This window comes from Tilletiopsis washingtonensis (assembly GCF_003144115.1).
Source record: "Tilletiopsis washingtonensis strain MCA 4186 unplaced genomic scaffold FA09scaffold_20, whole genome shotgun sequence".
Taxonomy (NCBI): domain Eukaryota; kingdom Fungi; phylum Basidiomycota; class Exobasidiomycetes; order Entylomatales; genus Tilletiopsis; species Tilletiopsis washingtonensis.
In genome coordinates this window covers 374992-391751 of record NW_020312017.1, presented here as the reverse complement: position 1 = coordinate 391751, position 16760 = coordinate 374992, and the positions used below count along the sequence as shown (strand labels likewise).

General features: G+C 69.0%; 6 protein-coding genes across 6 annotated transcripts; 4 read left to right on the top strand and 2 right to left on the bottom strand.

Annotated features, from left to right (window-relative positions):
- Window positions 1-729: 729 nt before the first annotated feature.
- On the top strand, window positions 730-3396 carry FA09DRAFT_344189 (protein serine/threonine phosphatase 2C; the record flags this gene model as incomplete). The annotated part of the gene is made up of 9 exons (XM_025744641.1): window positions 730-760; window positions 1152-1431; window positions 1646-1712; window positions 1778-1993; window positions 2053-2615; window positions 2701-2810; window positions 2886-3010; window positions 3085-3182; window positions 3243-3396. The coding sequence occupies 9 exons, from the start codon at window positions 730-732 to the stop codon at window positions 3394-3396; spliced, it is 1644 nt and encodes a 547-aa protein (XP_025596172.1).
- Window positions 3397-3742: 346 nt separating this feature from the next.
- FA09DRAFT_362561 (ArgJ-domain-containing protein) lies at window positions 3743-6437 on the top strand (the record flags this gene model as incomplete). The annotated part of the gene is made up of 6 exons (XM_025745488.1): window positions 3743-3959; window positions 4029-4250; window positions 4440-5416; window positions 5492-5887; window positions 5961-6350; window positions 6414-6437. The coding sequence occupies exons 1-6, from the start codon at window positions 3827-3829 to the stop codon at window positions 6435-6437; spliced, it is 2142 nt and encodes a 713-aa protein (XP_025596171.1). The 5' UTR covers window positions 3743-3826.
- Window positions 6438-6680: 243 nt separating this feature from the next.
- On the top strand, window positions 6681-9219 carry FA09DRAFT_331830 (protein serine/threonine phosphatase 2C). The gene is made up of 4 exons (XM_025743199.1): window positions 6681-7392; window positions 7482-8080; window positions 8172-8828; window positions 8877-9219. The coding sequence occupies exons 1-4, from the start codon at window positions 6739-6741 to the stop codon at window positions 8980-8982; spliced, it is 2016 nt and encodes a 671-aa protein (XP_025596170.1). The 5' UTR covers window positions 6681-6738; the 3' UTR covers window positions 8983-9219.
- FA09DRAFT_129423 (hypothetical protein) lies at window positions 8928-12869 on the bottom strand. Its single transcript, XM_025739074.1, has 4 exons — window positions 12759-12869; window positions 11683-12437; window positions 11329-11606; window positions 8928-11260 (listed from the first exon to the last, which is right to left on the bottom strand). Exons 2-4 carry the CDS (start codon window positions 12428-12430, stop codon window positions 9023-9025), a joined length of 3264 nt encoding a protein of 1087 aa, XP_025596169.1. The 5' UTR covers window positions 12431-12437; window positions 12759-12869; the 3' UTR covers window positions 8928-9022.
- A 159-nt stretch (window positions 12870-13028) lies between these two features.
- Window positions 13029-14580, top strand: FA09DRAFT_331828 (hypothetical protein). Its single transcript, XM_025743198.1, has 2 exons — window positions 13029-14038; window positions 14131-14580. The coding sequence occupies exons 1-2, from the start codon at window positions 13358-13360 to the stop codon at window positions 14467-14469; spliced, it is 1020 nt and encodes a 339-aa protein (XP_025596168.1). The 5' UTR covers window positions 13029-13357; the 3' UTR covers window positions 14470-14580.
- FA09DRAFT_311633 (putative serine/threonine protein phosphatase 4 catalytic subunit) lies at window positions 14471-16560 on the bottom strand. The gene is made up of 6 exons (XM_025740671.1): window positions 16154-16560; window positions 15854-16068; window positions 15458-15744; window positions 15078-15153; window positions 14714-14986; window positions 14471-14633 (listed from the first exon to the last, which is right to left on the bottom strand). The coding sequence occupies exons 1-6, from the start codon at window positions 16171-16173 to the stop codon at window positions 14587-14589; spliced, it is 918 nt and encodes a 305-aa protein (XP_025596167.1). The 5' UTR covers window positions 16174-16560; the 3' UTR covers window positions 14471-14586.
- Window positions 16561-16760: the final 200 nt, after the last annotated feature.

The following is a 16760-nucleotide window of genomic DNA, read 5'->3' as shown; positions in this document are numbered from 1 at the left end:
TTCTCGCGCGCGGCCGCCCGCTCGAAAAATCTGGCGCGCCGCGCGTCACGTGCGCGCCGCCCTCTGGCCGGGCCGCCGGCCGCCGCTCAGGCTCTGGCTCCTCATCACGCTGCTGTCGCTGTGGAAGCAAGGACTGGAGTATGCTCTCAGAGTTCGACTGCCGCAGTTCCACGTTTTCTGCAGCCCAAGAGAGGCGTGGCCCTCGCAGCGCACGAGCCGAGCGTCAGAGATGCCGGTGCACGACGCGCGCGGCGCGCGTGAAGCTCTGTGCGGCTCGGAGGGGGGCAAGCTCGTCTGACCTTGCAGCTTCAGCTCGTCGCTCACTTTCAGCGTCAGCCTTCTGCGTGGGCCGAGCTGCGAGCGTTGACGAAGCTCCGGCGCACCGGGTGCGTCCCAGCCACAGAGAAGCGCCCGGATAAACTCCAGACTGCGAGGCTGTGCGCGCGGGTCGCCCGTCCACGATGACGCGCCGAAGGGCTGCAACGCCCTCAGTGCAGGCCCGGCAGCCGGGCCCTGCAGGCGAAAAGCGGCAGAAGGGATGCGGCGAAGGGCGTGAGGGTGCCGCGGAATGCGGCTCTCAACACCCACGATGATGCGGAGGGTGCAAGGAAGCCCGCGGCCGCGACGGCGGAGCGAAGCAGCGTGTGCGCGGTGACCCTTCACGCGCGCCCTCTCGCAGCTTGTTCTCACGCCTGCTCCACATCCACATGCGTCTCGCCGCTGCCGCCGATGCGCCACGCTGGCCTTGCCCGGTGCTGCTGTGAGCCTTGGCGAAGCACGCGTCTGTCTGCTGTCTGCTGAGAGAGCTCGGGCTGCGCAGAGGCGCTGCTTCTGAGGTGAGTGGACGAGCCCGTCGGTGCGGGTGGGGCGAGGTGCTCGGCAGACGCTGCCGCAAGCCACGAGGCGCGCGGCGGCGGCGCTGCTGGCCGCGCGCGGCGTTCTGCCAGGCACGAGGCACGCCGCCTGCGCCCACACGGCGGGCGTGCGCGTCATCGCTGCGCGCACTGGGCTGTGCCACGCCACGCCCGAGGGAGCGGCCGCCGGCGGCCACGCCTGCTGCGCCTGCTGCCCTGCGGCGGAGCGCAGCGCTGTGTGAGCAGCAGCGGGAGCGCCTCCTGAGCAGCACCGCTCCCGCTTCTCTTGCTGCTCAGCTCCACCACCTCGCCGCCATCCGGACCTCTCTCGCTCCGGACCTCTCTCACGCTCGCCCGCACGCACCCGCGCCGCATCTCTGCTGCTCGCCGCGCACGTCCCGCCCGCTGTCGCGCGTTCGCCGGCTCGCTTGCCTCCCTCCACCACACCGCACCGCACCGCATCGCCAAGCGCTGCGACTTTGTCTCGTCGCGCCCTCGTACCGCCGCCCGCACGTTGTACGCGGATCCGCCTTCCGAACCACGACCTCCTCTGCTCGCTCGTCGCGACTAGCTCCACGTCCCATAGCCCCGGTGTAGCCGCACCCCCACAGGGCCGCCTTACATGCCTCGTGCGTGCCGTCTCGGCCACTTCTGCTTGCGCCGCAGCTGACGTCCCTCTCCCTCGCGCTGCAGTGCGCAATCAGGAAGATGCGTCAGTCATGCCGCAGCGCAGGCAGCATGTGCGCAGACGCAGCGGCTCACGCCACGCTCCCTTTCTCTCCCCTCCACAGCGACAGTCCTGCGGTGAACGCGTCGTCCTCGCAGACCACGACTGCCGACGGCAAGGACACGCATGGCGTGCGTTCCTGCTCTCACTTCTCCCGACACACGCAGAGGCGCTCACTCTCTCTGCCTGCCGCCAGATCGTGAACCAGCACCCCGCCGCGGCACACCACGGCACGGCGCCGTTCCGCGTGGGCGTGTCCGAGGACCGCAACAAGCGCTGGCGGCGCACGATGGAGGACTCGCACGCCTTTGTGTACGATTTTGGCGGCGTGCCCGGCCAGGGCTTCTTTGGCGTGTTTGACGGCCATGCGGGCAAGCATTCGGCGGAGTGGTGCGGGCAGCACTTTCACGAGGTGAGTCGCGGCGAGCGCGACGCACGCAGCAGGCGGCGCTGAGGCGCACATGCGGGCAGTACCTCCTGGACACGCTGGCCTCCAACAGCAGCAAGACGGTGCCCGACGTCTTCAACCTCACCTTCCACGCCGTCGATGAGCGTCTGAGTGAGCTTGCAGACAAGGAGGGCACCTCGTCGGGCTGCACGGCCGTCACTGTCTTTCTGCGTCTCGAAGACGAGAATGGCCGTCCAGTGCAGCATGCCCAGAGCGGTGGTGTGCGTCCGAAGCAGGGCGCTGCCGACTCGGCGCCCGCTGGAGAGACACCGGCCAGCCCGAAGAAGGAGGACGAGTCAAAGGGCGGCCTGTTGGGCTGGGCGCGGCGCATGAGACACCCGAGCTCGGGCAGCGGCGAGGGAGAGGCGGCAGCTGCCTCGGCTGCTGCTGCGGCGACGTCAAATGAGCCGCCTGCAACTGCGGCCGAGTCGAAGACACCGGCGGAGGACAAGACGCAGGAGCAGCAGCAGCAACAGCAGCCTTCGAGCAAGAGCGCAGAGCCAGAGCAGGCAAGCAAGTCGAGCACGGCGGCGGCCAGACGGGTGCTGTACACTGCAAATGTGGGCGATGCGCGAGCGGTGCTCTGGTGAGTTCCCCAGCGTCTCACTCTCACTGGCAGCGCGCCGCTGACGCGAAGGTGCCCCGACCCCCCCGCCCCTCCCTTCTCCTAGCCGCGGCGGAAAGGCAGTGCGTCTCACGTACGACCACAAAGGCTCGGACGCGCAAGAGGCCAAGCGCATCACGGACGCCGGAGGCTTTGTGATGAACAATCGTGTCAATGGTGAGTGGACTTGCGCGCAGAAGACAGACGGCCGCGCTCTGTGGGCGATCTCTGACGCTTCGACTTCGCGCGCAGGCGTGCTGGCCGTGACGCGCTCGCTCGGAGATGCGGCCATGAAGGAGTTTGTCGTTGGCTCGCCCTATACCACCGAGACGAGCCTGAGTGAAGACGACACGCTGCTCATTGTGGCATGCGATGGGGTGAGCAGTTGATCGCGCAGACGCGCAACACTCGTGCAGCGCAGCCGCTGATCCCGCTCTTCGTTGCGCCCCAGCTGTGGGACGTCGTCGATGATCAGGACGCGGTCGATCTCGTCGCCAACGTTGAGGATCCGCAAGAGGCATCCGAGATGCTGCTGCAGCATGCGCTCAGGTGAGGCGGCCCTCTTCCGCCCTCTTCCCCCAACCTGTGTACTCACGCTGCGCCCACCAGCAACTTCTCGACGGACAATCTGAGCGTGCTCGTCATCCGCATGCCCACGTCCAACGCGGCGGCCGTGGACGCGCAGCCGGCGCCCGGCGAGAAGGCCGGCGACTCGCAGGGCGTGGCGCAGAGCACGGGCGAGAAGTTCGAGCACCAGGCGTAGCCGTGAGGCCGCATGAGATGCACGACGGGACAGAGGGAGAGAGCAAAGGCGAAGGACGACAGGCCTTGAAAGGCGACCGCGATGGGCAGACGACGTCGAACCCACACATCTTGCCGACGCAATGCATTCCTGGCACCTTGTGCCCCGGTCGGAAGGTTGATGAGCAGGATCCTGCGGAGTCATGCGACGAAGAGGAGAGGCCGGCCGAGTCATGCGCGCGCCTCGGGTTGCGGGCGCGGGCGCAGCGGCGCGCCGGCGCCGCGCTAAGAGATCGCATCGCGGCTGGCGCCGACATGCGATAAGATGGCGCGGCGCCGCGCCGCGCACGGCGCTCCTCGCTGCTTCGCCGCACCGCGGCTTCTTCCTTCGCCTCCACCACGCCGACGTTCCGGGTGCAGCAAGCAAGCGCACCTCTTCACTCCGCCGCCGCATGGTCTACGCCGCACCGCCGCCACCGGCGGGCGAGGCGGGCTCCGCAGCCGCCTCGGCTGTGCAGCCGTACGTCGATGCGCTGGGCGCGTATGCCACGTCGCCCACGCCCGCCTACGGCCTCGCCGCTCTCTGTGCGTGTGGGCCTGTCTCCACATGCGCCCACTCTCCCCCAGCTCACGCACACGCCGCCGCACACACAGTCGCAGCCGTGGCGCCCTTCTCCTTCGTGTCGGGCCGTGCGCCGCTCGCAGCGGCAGGCGTGCCCTCCGCCTCGGCCGTCGCCTCGTCGGCCGCACTCAGTGCCGCCGCGCCGCGCGTCCTGCCGCCCTTCTGGCAGCTCGCCGGCTTTGCGGCCTTCTTTGCCGGCGGCGGATACATGATCGAGCAGGGCGACGCGCTCAACGGCGCAGGCACCGTCACGGGTGAGTTGTGCTCCAGCTGGACAAACGGGGTTGGTACGCGGAGCGTAGCGTGTGCACAGCGCCTGGCGAAAAGGTCGAGCAGGCATGGCCGCCGGGCATGAGGCGCCGCATGAAGTTGTCTGCACTGCCGGCACGGTCCGCATCGTCAGCCGCAGGAGCTGACATGCAGTCTCCCTTGCTCCTTCGCAGCCTGGTCGCTGACGTATCTCTTCTTCCACGCCTCGTCGACGCTGCGCGCGCCCACGCCCGCCAATCTCGCGCTGCTAGCTTCTGCCGCCACCGTCGGCGCAGGCGTGCACGGCGCCCACTACTTCAGCCAGTCCAACTGGCTCTCCGGCTCGTCTGCCTCGACGGCGCACACGGGGCAGCAGACGCTGCAGGCGTGCTGTGCGCTCGGCCTCGTCGGCGTGGGCGCCGCGTCGGGCCGGCGGGGCGGCGGTGGCGCCAAGGGCATCCTTTCGCGTCTCTCTCGCCCGTTCGGCAGCTCTGCCTCTCGCAGCTTCGCCACGTCGGCAGCGGCGGGCGCCGCGAGCAAAGCACAGCGCTTCGTCACGCCGCTCGACGCCTCGCACCTGCCGCGCGGCTTTGCCGTGGCAGGCACGTACGCCGGCGTCAAGGCGGCCATCTCGCCCGTGCCCACGCCGCCGGGCGGCAGCAAGAAGGGTGCGGCGCCCAAGCCTGACCTGGCGCTCATTGTCTCGGCCACGCCTGCGGCTGCGGCTGGCTGCTTCACGCGCAACGCATTCAAGGCCGCGCCCGTCGTGCTCTCCAGCGACGTGCTGCTGCGCGGCGCCGCGTCGTCCGCAGGAGCGCGCGCAAGCAGCATCCTCGTCAACAGCGGCTGTGCCAATGCTGTGACGGGCGAGAAGGGCATGTCGGATGCGCGCCGCTGTGTCGAGCTGGTCGGCGAGCTGCTGCCCAAGCAGGCCTCAGGCGGCGCTTCGGACACGCTGCTCCTCTCGACGGGCGTGATTGGCGTGCCGCTGCCCATGCCCGTCATCGAGCGCTGCCTGCCGCACCTGGCCAGCGGCAATGTGCTGCGCAACGATGAGGAGGCGTGGATGGAGACGGCGCGCGCCTTCATGACCACCGACACGTTCCCCAAGCTGCGCGCGCGCAGCTTTGAACTGGCGGGCCGCAAGGTGGGCATGGTGGGCATCGACAAGGTGCGTGAGGGTTCGGGCCAGAGTTGCCGCGCCGGCGTGCCCTGCCTTTGTTTAGCTGACCACCGCTGTCTGCAGGGCGCAGGCATGATCCACCCGTCCATGGCCGGCCCCGTGGCCAGTGCGCCACGGACGCTGCATGCCACGCTGCTCGGCCTCGTGTGCACCGACGCGCCCATTGCGCCGGCGTCGCTGCAGGCGGCGCTGGAGCATGCCATGTCGCGCTCCTTCAACTGCATCAGCGTCGACGGCGACATGTCGACCAACGACACCATCCTGGCGCTGGCCAACGGCGCCGCGCCGGCGCTCGAGGGACAGCAGGCACTGCCGCAGGGAGAGGAGATCAGCAAGGAGAGCCACCCGGAGGAGTACGCCGTGTTTGTGGCGCAGCTCACGAGCTTCTGTGAGGAGCTGGCGCACCTCATTGTGCGCGACGGCGAGGGCGCCGAGAAGTTCGTCGAGATCAAGGTCAAGGTGCGTTTGCATGTTGCAAGCCAAGCAGTCACTGCGCCTTTGGCATTTGCTGACGCACACTCCGCACACACAGAATGCACCGACGTACGAGCACGCGCACGCCATTGCCTCGTCCATCTCCACCTCTGCGCTCGTCAAGTGCGCGCTGCACGGCGGCGATGCCAACTGGGGGCGCATTCTCTGTGCCGTCGGCTATGCGCCGCTGCCCGTAGGCAGTGCGTGGCAGATTGAGCCGTCGCGCGTCACCGTCTCCTTCTCGCCGCCTGCGGGCGTCGAGGGCGAGACGCTGGTGGTGCTGAAGAACGGCGCGCCGCAGCCGGTGGACGAGGAGCAGGCGGCCAAGCTGCTCGCGCACGAGGACATTGCCATTGAGGTCGACCTGCAGGGCGGCAGTGCGGGGCAGCAGGGCTGCACGCACGAGGCAAAGTACTGGACGTGCGACTTTAGCAAGGAGTACATCTCGGTGAGTGGCGCACGAGGCACGAAGGTTGCACGCGGGCGCATGGCTCACCCGCTGCGACGCCAGATCAACGGCGACTACCGCTCGTGATGCACGCGCTGCGCGCTGCAGCTGTGCACGTCGCTCGCAATTGAATGAACAAGATGACATCTCGCTGCTGACTGCTGCAGGAGGAGCGCCCTGCGGGGGTGCGAGTAAGGGCGCGGCGAGGGCGGCCGGCGCGACGCTGGAACATTCGCGCGCGTGCCGCTGCGCCTCCACTGCGCGCCCCGGCGCCGGCCGGGCCTTGCTGCCTCCTGCTGCTTCCTCTCTCTCTCTCTCTCTCTCTTCCATCCCCCCTGCCCGAGCGTCGCCAGCTGCCTCAGTGCGCCGTGCTCTCACCCTGTCTCCGATGCGCCTGCCGCTGGCGCGTGCGCCTCTCCGCTCTCCCTCTCGCGCCGCGCTCGTCGCCCCCGCGCCGCGTGCCTTTGCCTCTTCTTCGCGCGCCGCCGCCCCGGCCTCCTCCTCTTCCTCGGGCAGCGCCGCGCCCAGCAGTGCCGCCGCCGACGCCGCGCGCGCCCGCAAGCGCGCCCAGACCAAGCAGCGCGAGTGGGCCCTCGTGGGTGCATCGGGCGTCTTTGCCGCCACCGGTGCCTGGTATCTCTTCTCCGACGGCAGCAGCGGCAGCAGCAAGGCCGCCGCTCCAGCGTCCTCCAGCGGCAGCCGCAGCAGTGCAGCCACGGCTGCACCCGTGTCCTTCGAGATCACCGTGCGGGGGCCAAGCGGCGCGCACTCGCGCACCATCACCGCCCTCACGCAGCGCGATGCCGATGCGCGCCTCAAGACGCACGAGACGAGCACGACGGTGGGGCGCGCCGCGTGCGTCGTCAGCCGCTACGACACCAACGGCGTCGCGTCCAACGAGCCCATCGAGGACCGCCACGCGGAGGCCGTCGTGATGCGCGATGCGGAGCTGGCGGGCGCAGACAGCAAGGGCGACCTGGCCTTCTTTGCCGTCATGGATGGCCACGCCGGCTGGGCGACGAGCGAGCTGCTGAAGCACCAGGTGAGTGCGGTGCGCTCCGCTGGGGGGCAGGCATGCAGGCTCTGTCCAGCGTCTCTCGTTCGCACTGGCTCACTCCTTCGCGCGCCCAGCTCATCCCCTCCGTCGCGGCCGAGCTGGACGCCGTCTTCCGCGCCTCGGGCGAGTACGCGGCGCTGGCGCAGAGCAAGGCCGCGCTGCCCGCCAAGGCCTGGCGTGCGCTCTTTGGCGCGCCCAGTGGCGCACCTACGGACCGTCTCGAGGCAGACCCGGCCGTCGTGGCGCGTGCGCTCTCCAAGGCCTTTGTCGCGCTCGACTCGAGCATCACGGAGACGCCCGTGGCGCTGATGAAGCAGTACGAGGCGGCGCGCATTGCTGCCACTGCCTCGGGGCACGGCTCGGAGCTAGGCCCACAGCCCGCGCCCACGCCGGGCAGCTTTGCCTCCATCCTGCCCTCGTCTGCACGCGCCCTGTCGCCCGAGGCAGAGCGTGCGGCAGCCCTGCGGCGCCAGGGCTACGAGGCGCTCTTGCCCGCCATCTCGGGCGCCTGCGCGCTGTTGACGTACGTCGACTCGGCGCGCGGCGACGTGTATGTCGCATGCACGGGCGACAGTCGGGCCGTGGCAGGCTGGTGGGATGAGAAGGCGAAGCGATGGGAGGTGGAGGCGCTCAGTGAGGATCAGATGGGCCGCAATCCGAAGGAGGTGCAGCGGTGAGTCATGCAGCACGGCCTGCACCATCTCAGGCCACAGCCCACCAGCTAGGCTCACCCGCCGACTTGTCTCTCTCTCCCGCTTCCGCAGCATGCAGAACGAGCACCCAGCCGAGGAGCGTGACGCCGTCATTATGCGCGGCCGTGTGCTCGGCGGACTGGAGCCGACGCGGGCGTTCGGCGATGCGCGCTACAAGTGGAGCCGCGAGCTGCAGGGGCAGCTCAACACCTCGCTCATCCCCGGCGGAGAGTACACGGTGCGGCCGCCGCCCCGAGCGCTGCTCACGCCGCCATACGTCACGGCGCGCCCGGAGGTGACATGGCGGCGCACGGCGAGCAAGGAGGGCAAGCAGCTGCGCTGGATCGTCATGGCCACCGACGGCCTGTGGGACATGCTGCCCACGCAGGAAGTGGGCAACCTCGTCTCTGCGCATCTCGACGGCACGCGCGGCACCTACTCTGCCACGGCGCTGCAGGCGCGCCTCGAAGGCGCCGCCACTGCCGCACAGAGTACAGCAGCAGCCGATGGCGACGAGGCGGCTGCGCAGCAGCAGCTGCTGGCCAAGCGCCGGACAGGACACCACCCGCTCAATGCAGGGCGCGAGAACCAGTACACCTTCGAGGACGCCAATCTCGCCACGCATCTCATCCGCAATGCCCTCGGCGGCGCAGACACGGACCGCCTCACCAGTCTGCTCGCCATCCCGGCGCCCGAGAGCAGACGCTACCGCGACGACGTGACCGTCTCGTAAGTGCCAGCCTCGCGCTGCCTTTGGCCCCACTGAGCGCTGACCCCTCTGCATAGCGTCATTCTGTTCAACGGTGCGGACACTGCCGGCGCCTCCGCCCCAGCCGCCGCCGACGACAAGAGCGCGGCGCCTGCGCCAAAAGCCAAGCTGTAACGATGGAGGGAAGCAAAATGATGCATTCGGGCCGCTCCGCTCAGTAGCCCACGCGTGAGGGGCGCGCAAAGCTGCTGCCCAGGTCGTCGGCGCCGCGCGTCGCCGAGGCTTCTCTGCGCCGGCCAGCGGCAGCAGGCAGCGGCGACGCGGCGGGCGTGGCGCCCGGACTGGTGCCGAAGTGCGCCGGAGAGGTGGCGAAGCCGCCCGTGGAGGAGGAGCCGCTGGGCGAGCGGGAGCCGGCGGCCGAGCGTGCAGCGGCCAGCGAGAGGGCGGCTGAGGACGTGGCGGGCCGCAGCGAGGGAATGCCGAGACTCAGGCCGCCGGTGAGGAAGCCCATGGCGCCTGCAGCGCGACCCTTGGGCGCCGCGGAGGCACCCGTGGTGGAGCTCGAGTCTTCAGAGCGCGTGTCGGGCGTGTGTGCGTCGGGCAAGTCTTCGACGCGCACGGCGCGCGCCGTGGTGCTGGCGGGCGCCTGCAGCGAGAGGGTGCTGGGCGTGATGAGGCGACCCATGGGAGGCGGCCGCACCTGTGCCGACGCGCTGCCGCTGCGCGCATCCTCGAGGAACGTCGAGCGGATCGACGAGTCACTGAGGCCGCGCGGACGCAGCTTGCGCTCCGGGTAGGCGTTCGCGTGGTGCAGCGACAGCTCGTCGTCGTCGACGATGCGGCTGAGGGGACGATGCCCTCCGCCGCCGCCATCGCTGCGCTGCAGGTGCTGGTTGCGCATCAGGCCCATGCGCGACGGACCCGCTGCTGCAGCGAAGCCAGAGGCGCTGCCTGCGGATGCAGAGCCCTCGCGCCGGTCGATGACGTCCCAGTCGTCCGCCATGGCGCCGGCAAAGAGGCCTGAGAGATTGCGGCTCTGCGTGCGGTTCAGCGAGCCGCCGGCACGCCCGAGCGCCGGTCTCGGCCCCGCACGCAGCATCGAGCCGGGCGGCGAGCCGGCATGTTCGTCTGCGCCGCCGGTGCTGCCTGCCGAGGCATGCGAGCCCTTGACCTCGACGGCCACGGCAGTCGAGGTGACGGCAGCCGATGCGCGCGGCGCCAGGGCGCCCGACGTGGTACGTGGCGCACTGATGCGAGCCAGACTTGGCGCTGCCTGCGAGGGCGCCGTCGCAGCGGGCGCCGCGGCGCTCGGTGCGCCCGCCACGCCGCCGGCGACGGCGGAGAAGAAGCGGCCCGCCCACGCGCTCACGCCCTTCTCCTCGGCAATCGCGGCGCCCAGCTGTTCCTGCAGAATCTTTGCGGCGTTGGCCGGCTGCAGATGCACCTCGTTGACAACGTTGCGCAGGCGCGCCATCTCGAAGAAAATGTCGCGCAGCAGCTTGACGAGGGCAAAGAAGTCGCGGCGCGCAATGAGACTGTCGAGCTCTGCCGCGGCAGCGCCGGGCTTGTTCGCCGAGCTGCCGGAATGCACACTTGCTGCATCATCCCGCGCAGCAGCCGCCGTCATGCCGGCGCGAGCCTCGGCCTCGATGAGGCGGCGAAAGTGCTCGCGCAGCCCGTCGACGTCGCGCATGATGCCGTTGACCGTGGTGCGCGCGAGATGTCCCACGTCGCCCGTCAGATGCTGTCGCTGCAGACGCTTGCTGAGCGTGTCAACGTCGGCCGAGGCCAGGCGTGCAAAGACGCGCTGAATGTAGTCGAGCAGATTGACCAGCTGCGCGGTCCGCGGATCGCGCGCCTTGGCGGGCACGCTGGCTCGCAGATGCGAGTCGGCCTCATCGCCTGCTACCGTGGTGCCGGGCGTCGTAGCAGCGTCGTCTGTGGCGCGTCCGGCGGTGCTCGGCGTGGTGGAGAAGGACGCAGAAGTGAGCGCCGGCGAAGGCAGCGAGGCATGCTCGACGCGCGGACTGCTGGCTGGCAGTTCGCGAGCCGAGGCACGCGAGGCCGTACGAGCTGGATACTGCGGCCGCTGAGTCTCCCGCACCACCTCGTCGGCCAGCGACGGGCGCGGTATGCTGTCGAGGTCCGAGAGCATCATTGAGCCGCTGGCAGCGCTTGCACGTCGGCCGTGCTGCGCCGCCGCGGGTCGCCCGTACGACTCTCTGAAGTCTGCTGCGCCAGACTCGGTGCGCTGTCGTGACGACGGTGGTGGGGCGGCACGATCCTCGCTGCCGCCAGCGAGCAGCACTTGCTCGCGCAGCGAGCTGACCTCTTCGTTCGAGGCGTCCAACAGCGTCCTGAGCTGCGCATTGCCGGTTTTGAGCACTTCATTGTCGGCGATGAGAGACTCGAGGATCGCCATGACCTCGCCCGAGGAGGCCAGGCCCTCCGTCTGCGCGGTGCGCGCACGTCAGCATCGCCGGACTGGCGCAGTGGCCAATGAGCGCAAGGGGCACGCACCTTGACACTGCTCAGACTCTGCTGCAGCCTGGCCTTTGCCTTTTCCCAGCCCTCGCCCGTCGGGCCTTGGCGCTCCGCCGCCGCACGTTGACTCTCGGCCAGGCCGAGCTGCGCCTCGCCCTTTGCGGCGCGCAGGCTCTCACTCAGCTCGACGTTGCGCACGCCCAGCTTGCGCATGCGTGCCTCGGCGCCGTCGGCACGCTTGCGCTCCGCCGAGAGCTCCTGGCGCAGGTCATCCATGTCCTGCTGCATGCGCGTGGCGCGCTCCTCGGCCGCCGCTGCCGACGTAGATGGGCCTCACATCAGCGACTCATGCCCTCTCTGCAGCTGCTGCTCTCCCACACAGGCACTCACCGCAGCGAGCACCCTTGATGCGCAGCGTGCTGGCCTCGCCGCGCAGCTCGTCGAGCTCATGCAGTAGGGCACGATTGCCTGCGTCTGCCGCCTCGAGATTCAAGCCGCACTGCTTCAGCTCGCGCTCCAGCTGTGCGCTCTCCTTGATGCTGCCCGTCAGGCGCGCCATCAGGGCGTCTCGCTGCTGTTCATGCGTAATCTTGGCGCTCGACAGACTGGCTGTCAGACTGTCGTTGCGCCGCAACAGCGCCTGTCCAATCTCGGCGGCCAGACGCAAGTCGCTCTCCATGTCTGCCCATTCGCGCGTGGCGCGGCGCATGCTGTCGCAGTCCTCGCCACGCCCACAGCAGCATGTGCAGCGCACCTGTACGCGCATGCCTCCAGGCCCACCGCCTCCGCTGCGCGTCGTGACGATGCTAGCTGCATCGTCTGCGTACTCTGGCCCGTAGCTCGAGTCGTCGACGCTGTACATGCTAGCCGGTCGTCCGCCGGCCTGGCCAAAGTGGCCCGAGCCACTGCTGGGCAGGCCAAGGTGCACCTGCGACGAGCTGGCGTCGGCATGGCTGCGTCCGGAGCGCCGTCGCCGCTCGAGGCGGAACTGCCCAATGATGCGCGTAAAGTCGTCGGTGTTGCGGCTCTGGCGCACGCTGTCCTCGAGCTCCTCGAGCTCGCGCTCGTGCTCCAGCTCCTCCGACGCCGCTTCGGAGCCGAGGCGCGAGTGCCCGCCGCCGCCGCCGCCGTCGAGCATCGAGGCGCCGTCGTCGGCGAGCTCGCTGCCGCCGCGCCGGCTCAGCAGCGGCGACGTGCCATACACGCTGAGGCTCTGGCGCGGCGAGCGGGGCGCGGCGGGCCTGGCGGGCGAGGGCGATGCGGCGAGGGCGTGTGGGAATGCATGTCCGGGCGCGAGCGAGAGCGGCGTCGAGGAGAAGAGTGCCGAGGAGCCTGCGGCGCCGGCGCTGCTGCCCGCCGTGCTGCTGCTGCTGCCGGCAGAGGAGGCCGAGGCACCGCCGCTGGCATGTGGCGGCGCCCGCAGGTGCTGCGACTGCTCCATGCGAGGCAGCGGCGGCGGCGGCGGCGGCGAGAGCCGGGAGCAGCGATGCGGGTGCGGAGGTGGCTCGAGGGGACGGAGGGATGGTGGTGAGAGCGGCAGCGGCGCATCAACGCGCAGCGTGCGCGGCCATGCGAGGGGCTCGCTGGGGCTTCGGGGCGCGTCGAGTCGCACCGCCGCGCGTTTTGATGGCAGGGCGCGCCGTGCGAGGCGGTGCTGCTGGGCGAGCGGCCGTTGCCCCTGGCTTGGCTGGCAGCGCCACAGCACCAAGGCTCTCTCACTGTGTCGTGCCTGCGATCTCTACGCAGAGCGGTGCTTGAGTTCGACGCTGTCTCTTCACTGTCATGCCGTCAAGTCTCCGCGTGCCCTCGCAGCATCGTCCGGGAACGGCTGATGGCGCGCGCCGCGTGCTCTGCCGGGAGCGGCGCGAGAGCGAGAGAGCAACACGCTTAGCGCGTCCGTGGGAACGGCGAGCGAGGAACGAAGTGGTGCGCCGCACCGCCAGCTCATCCGTCCCGACCACGCCCTCAAAGTCAAGCCTTCGGTCTTCAAGCACAGGCAAGTAGCGTCGCTCGCCAGTGAACACCGCGGACCCTTGGCAGCAGTACGCAGCAAGGCTCGCCCGGCATGGCGTCGACCTCTTCACTCGGCGCTTCCTCTTCCACTTCCGCCGGCGTCGCCTCTTCCTTCTACGACTCCTTCACCTCTCGGCTCGCCGCGCTCAGCAGCGCCATCGAGGCCTGCCCCTCCGCCGACGCCCTCCCTTCGCTCCTGACACGCATCACAGACGCCCGGCACGCCCTCGACGCCGTCACCGAGGCCCTTCCCGCGCGCGACCGTGCGTCTCACGAAGCTCGCCTGCGGGAATGCACGGCCTTGCTGACCCGCAAGCGTGCGGCATTGGCGCCGCCGACGGGCTTTGCCTTTCGGCGCAAGGCGCCTGCCAAGGCAGCTGCTGCCAAGGCATCGAGCGCAGAGACGCCACAGACCGTCGTGCCGCAGCCGCAGTGCGATGGCGTCTCCACCGCGGCGTCCTCGTCTAGCGCGCATCTCAGTCTCTCGGCTCGGACGCGCGAGCACTTGACATGCCTCGAGCTCGCTGCCATCGCTCCGGGGGCCGACGTGCATCTCTTCGACCTGCAAGACTGTCTCGTCGACCTGCGCGGCAGCGATGCCTCGGCGCCTCCGGCGTTCGCAGCGATGCAGCTGCGCCGCCTGCGCCGCTGCGTCGTCTTGCTGGGCAGTGTGGCAGGCGCGGTCATGGCGCACGAGCTGCAAGAGTGCTTGGTGCTCGTTGAGTGCGCTCAGGTGAGTTTCTCCGGGCGTGTGCAGCAAAAGGCTGGCAGATCATCCTCACCACGCCATGCTCACACGCTGCTCGGACCGGGCCCGCACAACAGTTCCGCATGCATATCTCCCAGCGCATCGTCGTGCTGCTAGCTCTTCACTCGCCCACCAGTCGCGCGACGATTGAAGAGTGCTCATCCATTCGCTTTGGCGCTCTGCCAGTGGCGCTGCGTGCCGGCACGACGGCAACAACTGAGGAGCAGGCAGCGGTGCCGGCCGTGCAGGACTTTGACTTTCCGGGCGTGCCGCCTGGCGAGGAGAGCGAGAGCTGGAAACGCCTGGATGAGGCGATGGCAAAGGAGGTGGCAGTGCGGCTACTGGACGAGCCAAGCCTGGACGACTCGCAGCAGACTCTGCGCCTCGCGCGCGTGCTGCCGGGAGAGAGCGAATGAGAGCGCAAAGGTTGCATGGCATACAGTGGCTGAGAGGGAGGCAGTCGTCTAGTGTTACAATGTGAGGCAGAGCGAGAAGCAACGAAGAGGGGAGAGAGCAAGGCCCCGAGGAAGAGACTAGAGAAAGTACTCTGGCGTCGTGCGTTTTGCGGGGATGGACTGGCCTGCAGAGGACAGAGGATGAGCGGTCGGGCACACGATGGCCACCATCGCCAAGCTTGCACGAGATCCTCGGCCAACTCACTCTCCTGCGCCGCGGCGTCAAACGTCTCGTACTTCGAGTTCAGTGCCTCGTCCAGCTTGAGGATGCTGGCCACGTTGCCGCAGCGATAGCAGTAGTTGGGCGCGCTCCACACCGTCACGATGGTGTTTTCAAACATGAGCTTGTAGCCCTCGAGCACGAGCTGATGCGCGCGGGCGATGAGATCGAGGCCGTTTGCATGCGCGAACTGCAGCGCCACGTCGGCACCGAAGAGATAGCCGGCGCCGCGGGGCGACATGCCCCAGCCCTGGATCTCTGTGAGGGGGGAAAGGGCGCCAAGCTTGGCTCAGCGACAGGGCAATAGGGCGGAGACAGCGGCGACTCTGGAAAGGCTACGACCACTCACCGTCCGGATCGGACCAGAGCAAATCACACATGGCGCCGTCGTGCGGCACCTCTTGCTTGCGATCGATTTGCCGGATCTGCAGTGCCGTGGGCAAGAGCACGGGCAAAGTCAGCCCTGTGTGTGTCGCCTTCGATTGCACCGAGGAGCGGGCAGGGTGCAAGGCAGACGGCAATCGCAGGCAAGGATGAAGCCCTTGCTCGCCGACGCCCTCGCTCTCGCCGCTGTCCGTGCCTCGACATCGCACCCCTCGCCCATTGCTTGCGCAGACGCAGCTGCCCAAGCAGTGCCTGCTCGCCCGGCCTCCTGCACATCTCCGTCTCAAACGCCCGATGCCGCCGTCCGCTTGGCATCTCTCGTCTCCCGCAGCCAGATGCACTCACCTGATCAATCGACCCCACATTCGGCGACAGGCCACCATGCACGCAGAACACTCTGCCATCCACCACGGCGCCCAGAGCCAGATAGTCGAACACCTCGCAGCAGTAGCGCCACACGTTTGCGCTGCCGTACTTGCGCGCACACTCGTCGTAGAAGCCGTACACCTGCGTGATCTGCCGCGACTCGTGGTTGCCGCGGATGAGCGTGATGCGGTCCGGATAGCGGACTTTGTACGCCAGCAGGAGGAGGAAGGTCTCGACGCTGTAGAAGCCACGGTCGACGAAGTCACCTGATGGAGCGTTGCCAGACTCAGCGGATGCTCCACGGTGAGGCGGAGGATGCGCCGGCCGCACAGCGCCAAGGTGCTCGCACTGCCTCTTCACGCGACTAGGACTCACCCATGAAGAGATACTGCGTCTGCGGGCACATGCCGCCCACGCGAAAGAGCTCCATGAGGTCCCAGAACTGGCCGTGGATGTCGCCGCAGATCGTCACGGGCGCATCGACGTGCTGCACATTGGCCTCCTCGACGAGAATCTCGCGCGCCTTGAGACAGAGGGTGCGCACCTGCGCCTCGGAGATGGGCTCGCAGCGCGAGAGCTGCTCTATTTGACTGCAATCGCAGACATGGAGTGCATGAGCGATGGACATTGTATGGTGTGCGAGGAATGAAGCGTCCAGTGTGCTGCGACTCTCACCGGTCAAGATCGGACAGCATTGTGCAGCACAGCTGTGCGCGCGCCGGCGCAGTGCGGGGTAGAAGAGCCCTGCGACTCGGCGAGAGAGAGAGAGACGCGCTGCGCCGGCGTGTGCCAGGGTCTCTCAGTGCAGTCCTCCGTGCTAGCTGGCGGCAGAGACGAGCAGGCGATGGAAGAAGGAATGCGGCGGCAGAGGGTGCCCGCTGGAAGGAGGCCGCGGCGGGCTGCGACAGAGGTGGCGCGGCGGTCGGCAAGCCGCAAGTGGGTATGAAGCTGGGCTTTGCGCGAGGTATACGTGTCTCGCAGTGCCTGGCGAATGCAGCGCGCGACTGAAGCAGGCAGCAAAGAGGCGGCGCGCGGGGCAGTGGGCAAGGCAGAGGGCGCGAGGGAGGTGAGAGGCTGAGTGGTGGAGGTCAAGAAGATGCCGCGCGTACCGGTAGCGCCGCAGCCGACGGCGACCGCGCGCGCGGCGCGCGCCGCCGCGGCGCCGCCGCCGCTCGCGTGAGCCCTCCGCCTCTCCTCGGCTGGCCTTCGTCTCGCACGAGGGCAGAAGTGAGGGTGTCTCCCCGCAGCTGTGAGTCCCACTCATGGCCGTCCACCGACCCTA